Raw genomic sequence first — 8,408 nt, forward strand, 5'->3', positions numbered from 1 at the left:
GTTACATATCTTCTGGCTGTTGATTGCTAAATAAAACACATCAGCTAACACCAAATGTGGGGTGAAATGCACAGCCTCGTGCACAGGTTGCCTGCCTGAAGCGCTGCCGCTCCAGCAGACAGAGAAGCCCCAGAGGAGTGCGAGAGCATCCTGGTGGTACCACCAACGTCAAAGCTTTATATCACTCCTCCTGCTCAGCCTGGTGGGTGGTGTCATCCCAGACCCACAGATTCCTTAATTTTTCAGCAGCCTACGCAACTGCTTCAGCTGAAGTGCAGTGACATTTTTTTCTCAACACTGAAATGAGAGAAAGGGGCAAAAAAAAGACTCTAAACGCAACCTTTCACCATTTAAACACAACAACATTTACCAGACCGTGGAGCTAGTCTGGAAAGTTTTCAGAACCTTCTGTTATGACATGAAGTGTCCAACTGTTAAATGAATGTTTAGAAATGCAATTTAAAGCTGGCAGAGGCTCAGGTCTCCATGTCAGACCGATAAAGAGGAGCCTATATATCACTGTGAAAGAAGTCTTAATTCCTGCTCCAGTAGCTCAGGTTTTTAAGTACAGGTTTAGCATCATACAGAACTGTGCAGAGAGGTATCTAACATTAATCTTAGTAAGTATGACTCATCTATCTGTAGCTTAACCAAGAAAAACATAACATTCCCTTTGTCTGGCTTCAAATCTTTTTAAATTTGCTTTCCCATAATATTTGAATGAGAAAATTTACCATCTGTCCTGGGCTCTACCAAAATGAAATTTAAGTATTAAAAGGTCTTCATGGCCAGTATTTTGGAATTGTAGCAAGCCTTAACATCAAAAATACAACTTTAAATTCTGTTCATCACAGAGGCTAAAAAAAAGGAAGATCTTGGTATTAAGCTGCCTGAATTTTCAGTGTTACTGCCAACAAACAGACCAATATTTAGTGGACAAAATTATTTCTAATTGTTGCTGCCTCTGTAGTCTTTTATGTCTTTGGGTCGTGCTCATCACTTGACAATCTAGAAATAGCAAAGATATCTAAACAACTAAAATATCCCAGATCCCCAAGAGGTTAATGCTTCCAGTTATAATTATTTTGTGGGTAATTCTGAGGGATGATATCTGAGAAAATTATAATCTGCTGTCAGTATCTGAAGAGGAAAAAAAGACGCTAAATCATCATATTAGTCACTGGCTATGAGCAGTCATCTAGCCGAACTAAAATGCTAGGCATTTGCAACGCATTTCCAAACACGTCCTTTCTTGCCTGGCTTTGGAGCCAATCTTTTCCCAGACTCAAGTGTCAGAGGAGAAACTGGCTCTGAAGTTCCAGTTCAGGTTTGAAATACTGTCAAAGCCCACAGAGAACTACTGCATCACCTCTAACCCTGAGGTAGCTGAAAGCCTGTGTTTTGCTGCTAGTAGCACCCACGACATCGTACGAAAGACTGAAGCTGTACACCCTCAGGGCAGGGGGCAAGGGCTCCTGCTTCCTGGAGATGACTTCAGGTCATTCATGGAATTAATTTTTTGTGATGATTTGGTTAGGTAGCAGCTGGGACCTGTCTCTGTTGCACAATGTAATTTCTTGAAGGTGCTGTGTACAGATGTACAGAAGTTTTACTGTCAATGGTAAGGAGAGTCAGTTCTTGTCAAGTAATCTGCAGGCTGTTCATCCAGCTTGCAAATTACATTCATGGTGGAGAGATAAACACGAAAGTATCTGCATACAGAAAGGGGAGGATTAAGTAATGTAAGTTTGGGCCAAAAGGGGAAGAATGAAAAGTGAGCACCATCACATACTTCCACAATTTTTATGAAAACAAATATTAGATAGGGGTTCAAAATGATGTAAATATGTTTTTACAGAAAAGTAAATTATGTGGCTAAATTTTCTGCTATTATTGCAAATAATTAATTTTTACAAACAAATAATCATAATAGATAGGGTCCCTCGAAACACACAAAAATGTGGAGACCTGGGAGCCACTGCCATGGACCACTGGTAAAGAAGCTGAATCTGTCATGTGTGCTAGGGCTCTTTAACTTTTGGAAAGGGTATCCTCTGTCTGACTTATCTGGATTGCTGCAAATCAGTGGAGATTTTTAAAAATTACCTAAGCTTAAATATCTAAGTTTTTCTAACCCTTCATGGTACTCCTGAGAAGACTCGATCAGAAGTCTCACAGCCACCTTAGCCTGGAAGTGGTGTGCTGTTCCCCGTGTCCCCATATTGCACCTCCACACTATGAGCTCATGCAGGCTGAGATGCAAGACACTGACAAGTTCCCTTTGCTGAGTGTCCCAGTAAGCAAACCACTGTAAATCATCCCTGAAAGTAGCTCTGCTTGCTCTAGTGCCCTCTTTGTACTTAGACCTCTTGTGCAACCTTCTTCTCCCCCAAGCAACCAGCCAGCTTATGAGAGTCCTTAATGCCCATTCCTTTCATCCCAAGGGAGGATCTAAGTGACCCAAATGTAGGCTGTAGACTACTTGCATAGTAAGACTATGGCTTAGAGTTGCCTTTTTGACCTGGCTGTATCCCTGTATACAAAGGCCATTTTGCAAGAGATCTCTTCTCTTTTCTTGTGCCCCAGGAATACACCAGAAAATGCCTAACTGTGATGGGAGGACCCTGGGGCTCTCGAAAGATAATTTGTATGAATGCAGCATTTCTGAAAGCACAGTTCTTTTAAATGTTAATGTTATTCAGCAGCATAGTAACCAGAGAGCGAGAGGGCAAAAAAAAAAAACCACCACAAAAACATGTTTTTGTGTGTTCAGGGCCATGTTCTCCTGTAGGATTTGTTGCCGTAAATTTCTGGGCCACAAAACAGACTGTATTTTGCAAGGAAGGCTGCAAGTTACCAAGAGAGTTAATTGGTTTATACTGTTTTAATAAGACCTCCTGGGAAACAGATTTAATAGTGGAGTGCCAGTATCACATAATAAAACACGGCTTGTAGAGGATATTACAATGTAAGTTACAGTGTGTCTAACTGGAAAGTATTTGCTGAACTTTCAGGGAACAATATCTAAATCTATTATGTTGGCAGCCTGGAAATGAGGCTATGTGGCTGCAGTAGTTAAAATGAAAACAATCTAGCGATTTAGGTGGAAACTGACTGCCACAAGGGGATCAAGAGTTTTATTGTGGGAAGGTCACACCGAGACCTTCCTTTCAGAGAGGGAAATAAAAGGATCCAATGTACAGTTTGCTATAAGCACTCGTCAAACCAACCTCTCTCCCCTTTTCCCTTCCCAACCACAAGGTTTCCTGCATGGAAGGTGTAAGGTAAGTAATGTCACAGGGCATTACAAACCTGAACTTGGACCCCACAGTGTGGGGTCTGTGATCAAAGTGAAATAGCAAAGCTTACCACACTTTTTGCTTGTAGGTTGTGAGGTCGAAATCCTTGGAGTCAGACCAAGTTATTGCCGTGAGTACTTCAGTGTCCCAACAGACAAAAACTTCGCAGATGCCATCAGCGATGCTCTTGAGTCTTTGGGGTATGTCACTAGACTTCTGCGGTGTGGGGTTTCCTCTCTCAGGGATGAATAACTGGGTTTACTATCAGCCTTGGTGTAGGGAGATTTTCAGGATTGACTCCCAGATAGGAAGGGGTCTGAGATTGCTTTATAGTACTGTCCTGGAAACATGACCATAACAGAAATAGGCCCTTACATTAAGATCGGAGGGGAAGATGTGCTCATCTTTTCATGTGTAGGTTACAACACAGAGGAGAAATCCTGACTTACTATTTTAAATTTTCTGTTTCAAACAATTTGAAAATCGGTCTGTGAGTCTGTGAGTATCTGTTCACTGACCTGCAAGAGCAGACTTTGAAATGCTTGGATTTAGAGAGAGCTCCTGGGAATTTGGAAATTCTGAAATTCAGCTCTAGTCACTTATTTACAAGACGAATGTTTTGGCTCCTTCTGCATTTTAGAAGATCTCAGGCCCAATGATTTTGGAGTGGGCTTTCATTTTGTGCAAATATGGGAATAGAATAGAACAGAACAGAAGATAATAGTTCAGTTGGAAGAGACCTACGACGATCGTCTAGTCCAGCTGAAGGGAGAGTTGGGAATATAGCTCTCAATGAGCTCATAGGAAAAATGTATGCTCCACCCACAGCTTTCTAGTTCCACCATCTCTCATCCAAGTGTTAACAAGGGACAATTCCATGTACCTTGTAAAATCAGGGAATGTTGCACTGCCATGCACAGATCCAATGCCTTACTTTAGCTATAGCTAAGCTTCCTCTTTTAAAACCGTGTTGGTTCCACAAATTATCCAATCCTAGGATGCAATTCTAATTTGCTACTTGCAAACTGCCATAGTGATTTGAATCTGAAGAGCTGCACATTCAAATGCTGAGTGTTGCTTGTCCTTGAAATGAAGGCTCCAGAATGATGAGAGCACTGCTGGAGATGTTGCTCCCAGTTGCACACTGGGTCCTGCTGCACAGATGCTCACAAATCACAGTGTCATTTACAGCACAGGGCTTAGAGAGAAGCTGTCTCTGAGCATGTGAGACATTTGGTCCTGAAATGATTTAGCTTGTATTTTAAGAAAGTTATCTGCATGTGACATGAGGAGTTCATATGTGCTATAGAAGGCTTTTTGTAACTTCTGCAACACTTTTAATTCAGTGAGTAAAGAAGGGAATAGAAAACATTACAGACACCAGCTCTGACTTCTGGTAGAAACCTAGAATTGCCATGGAAATTTTTGGTCAGGTATCATTTGGGGATTGGTCAAGATATGCTTGAAGCTCCCCATCTGGTTTCTGTGAAGCAAGGTGCATTAGGCTGCTCAGTAATTGTGGACACAATTAAAAGTGAAGCACAAACTCTTAAGAGCTCTAGCCCTTCAAGCTGCTGTTTTGTGTAGCTGGAGCCCATTGAAAAAGTTTAAATAGCTAATTCACCCCAAGTCACAAGGCTGCTTGCTGCTGCCTTTGGTGGAAAAGAAGAAAAAGGCAGAGACACAGGAGCGTTGGTGGGGCAGCTTGCAAGATGTGAAAGCTGGCACTTTCAAGAAATGAGTGAATCATTGCCACCATGATGTCTGCCATAAACACCAGCTATGCCCTGCTGAAGAGCCAAAATCCTGCAGGTTGTCCTGGAGCTACAGGAGGTTCAGTCTCTGGTGTCCATTTACATGCCATCCCCTCTTGAATTTCTACCTGGGTTCCTCTCCTTTAAACTAAGTGCCCTGTCTGCAGCAAGGCAGGAAACAGGATAAACAATCGTTAATAAAATTAATAATCAGTTGTGGGTGTAAATACTGCAGGGACTTAGAGTAATAAAGGAGGGTAGACAACGAACAAATTAAGAGGTAAATTTTCCTTTCTCTCTGTTGTTTTTCCCATCATTCATCCTCTTTGTTTAGTCCCTTAAAATTTAACAAAAAATTTTCAGTGCTGCTGGGCCGGCCCTTAAGAAGTAAAGCCTCTGAAATGCCATTGGCGTAGGCAGGACTTAGCATCTCTGGGCAGAAGACTCCTGAGCTGCGTTTTATTGTCGTCTACATCTTTTGCAAGAGCTTCTGACTCTTGATGCTGTTCAAAGGCTGGCAAATCCAGCGTGTTTCCTTTCCACACCCCAACTAATTGAAAAAGCCCATTAGGGATGGCATCCCATTAGCTGAGGCTAGCATTAGCTTTACGTGGGAGAACAGCCTATGGCAAGGGCAGTCTGTCACCTGGAGCAGTGCCTTGCTCAGCTGCCCTGATGGCAGGTGTTAGTGGTTAATGAACTGCACTTACAATCCCACCATTAGCAAACCTTACAGGGACTTCAGGGTGGAGAGAGTAAGCCTTTTATTGTGGCATGGTAGCCTAGGGGTTAACTTGAGTTTGGGCACACGAATGTCCTGACCCATCTTAACTTCACCAGGGTCAAAGGGAGTTTTATCAATGTACCTAACTCCTCAGGGAGCCACTGAACTCCTCTTGCAACCAGAGGAAACCATCCTTCAGGAATATTCTCCAGTCTCTTCAAACAGATTCTTTGAGACCATTATTTAGACCAAAAATATTCAAAACTAAGTCAAGCACCCTTTTTTGGCAAGTAAAACTAAAGCCTCCCTTATGTCTTTTCCACAACTATAGTTTAAGGGCTGTTGTAATCTACCTGCCTTCCTGGACAAGTGTCGTGAAGTTTGTGCAGTACTTGCAAAGTATGTTAATAAAATGTAAAACCCTTTTTGGTGTTGCCATCAATGCCGTCCAGCTTTGTTCAGCAAGCTTTCCTTAGCCATTTCTTTTGAAAGTTAGTGGTGATGGGAAAAACAGGACTAACAGTTAGAAAGAGAGATTACTTCTCCCCTGCAAGCCATGATCAGAGATGCCTAATTTCTCAAAAGTGGAAACAAAAGTCAAACTCAGTCTTAGAAGCTCTGGATGTGCTGTACCCAGTCCTGCAAACTTCAAAGCATGTTGCCTAACTGGAGCTTGTCCCACTGAAGTCATGTGCAAAGTTTAACATTAATTCTTACAGCACTTAGCCCTCACTGAGAAATCTCACCACAGCCCAAATAACACCGCTTGGTTTATGCAATAAATCTCTTTCTTAGCTTCTATTTGGATCAAAAAGACCATTTAGTTACAGGTGAGAAGACACAAAGCAGTCATTAACCACTAACACCTAAGTAGCTAATTAATACAGGCATTGCAGCAGAAAAAAACTGTTTCAATAGGTTCAATGAGTGTGTATGCAATATAGAAATTACAGAGTTAAAATTTAGAAGTTAATTTATGCCTAATACAGATAGAAAGTAATGATTAAAATGAAATTGGGAGGAGGTAAGGGTTTGTTCATTTGATTGATATTTAAATCATGAAGAGTGAGAAAAAACACTGTTTTTACACTGTACAAACAGGGACAGCGGTGGAGAAATTCCCACCATGGCAGAGACCTTCAGCTTCCTGCAGGACTGCTCCTCTGAGGCCTTCAGCAAATTTACAAGTGCAAATGACAGACCCTAATTCATTCATTCAGTCCCTCACCTCTGATTTTTTCTCTTCTGTCTCACCCATTACCCTAAACTACTCGGGTGTCTTTAATTAGAGATGCTGGACCTGTCAGGACATCACACAAAGTCTTTTTGTGGGGATCTTAATCTGGATGAGGGCATGCATTAGAAGAAGACTGGGTTTGAACTTCATGAGCATAGATTTGCGATTTTATCCACACGACTGCTCTCAGGGAGCTTTACAGGGATCTGTAAAGTCGTCATGAAAATGTAATTAAGCACTGATGTATGTGCAAGCCCACTAATTAGTGTGAGGGCATTCAGTACTGAAACATGTGATGAGCTAAACTTGTGTAACTCTGAGATTTACCTTAGTTTCCCTTTGGTCATATTCCTGAATAAAAACCCCATCTAAAATCTCACCCCAATTCATACCACTTGGGATTTTGCAAGGTCATGGAAGCGCTGTCCTGAGTTGACAGTGGTGGTTTGGAAGACCTCACAGGAGAAAGCCAGAAGTGCCAAACTTTAATTAAAGCACATTTGATTGGTAATTCCCACAATCCTTTTAATAAGAGCATTCAGCGTGGAAATTAGTTATTTCTTTTGGGTCTTTCTTTGCCATTAAAGGAAAAGCTGCCTCCCTAATTCAAAGAGGTATTAGAGGGCTGCCAGGCCAGCCGGTGTTTGCATATAGCAGTCTCTACCTGGCACCTCCGATGGGAGTCTCAAGCAAACTCAGGAGAATCTGGTCATGAATAACGAGGCCAGCCATGCAACAGTGGGTAGGAAAGCACAGGCTGGAAGGAGTAAATGGAGTTTTGTGGCTCTATCTGCCGGTGAGGACAATAACACCAGCAGCCAGGAGGTTCCCATGCACATCAGTCTCTCACTCCTTCCCCTCCCTCCCACCTCCAGCAACGGCAGCGCCGAGATGGCTGCAGTGTACTACGAGCGCATCGATGTGGAAGGCCACCACTACGGCCCTTCATCTCAGCAGCGGAAGAAAAAAGACAAAGCCTTGAGCAACATGATCACACTCATCAGGGTGAGTGGCATCCAAAACCCCAGCTCCTGGGTGTGTTTGGAAAAAGCTTTTAAAGCTGCTCTTTGTGGCACTGCCGAGAGCTTATTTAATGCCTGTTAATTGGATGTGTTGGCTGTAAACTTTTATTTCCTGAGAAATAGAGGCTACTGAGATCACATGGAAGTCAAGGCACCATTCCCCTGATTTTTATTTTCATCAATGGCATTATAATCCTCCTAGCGGTTCATTATACCGATAGCCCCAGGAAGCCATAAACCAATATACATGTTGCTCTGCTCATAACTTGTGTTGCCAGCTAGGATTTATAGTAGGCAAATGAATCAAAACCACTCATTTCGTAAGGTTCGTGGAATCAGACAATTAATCATAGAATCATATCATAGAATCAT

General features: G+C 42.2%; 1 protein-coding gene across 1 annotated transcript in view; it reads left to right on the forward strand.

Moving 5' to 3' along the window:
• The window catches only part of LOC104472374 (ectonucleotide pyrophosphatase/phosphodiesterase family member 6-like), a gene marked incomplete at both ends in the record, with an annotated part of 21,252 nt that extends 13,203 nt beyond the window's left edge, over positions 1–8,049 (forward strand). The window contains 2 exons of the mRNA XM_010088025.1: positions 3,388–3,499; positions 7,890–8,049. Of these exons, the coding sequence (XP_010086327.1) occupies positions 3,388–3,499; positions 7,890–8,049 (272 nt within the window). The remainder of the gene's footprint in view (positions 1–3,387; positions 3,500–7,889) is intronic.
• Between the last annotated feature and the right edge of the window lie 359 nt (positions 8,050–8,408).

This window comes from Pterocles gutturalis, unplaced genomic scaffold, assembly GCF_000699245.1.
Source record: "Pterocles gutturalis isolate BGI_N339 unplaced genomic scaffold, ASM69924v1 scaffold48066, whole genome shotgun sequence".
Taxonomy (NCBI): Eukaryota; Metazoa; Chordata; class Aves; order Pterocliformes; family Pteroclidae; genus Pterocles; species Pterocles gutturalis.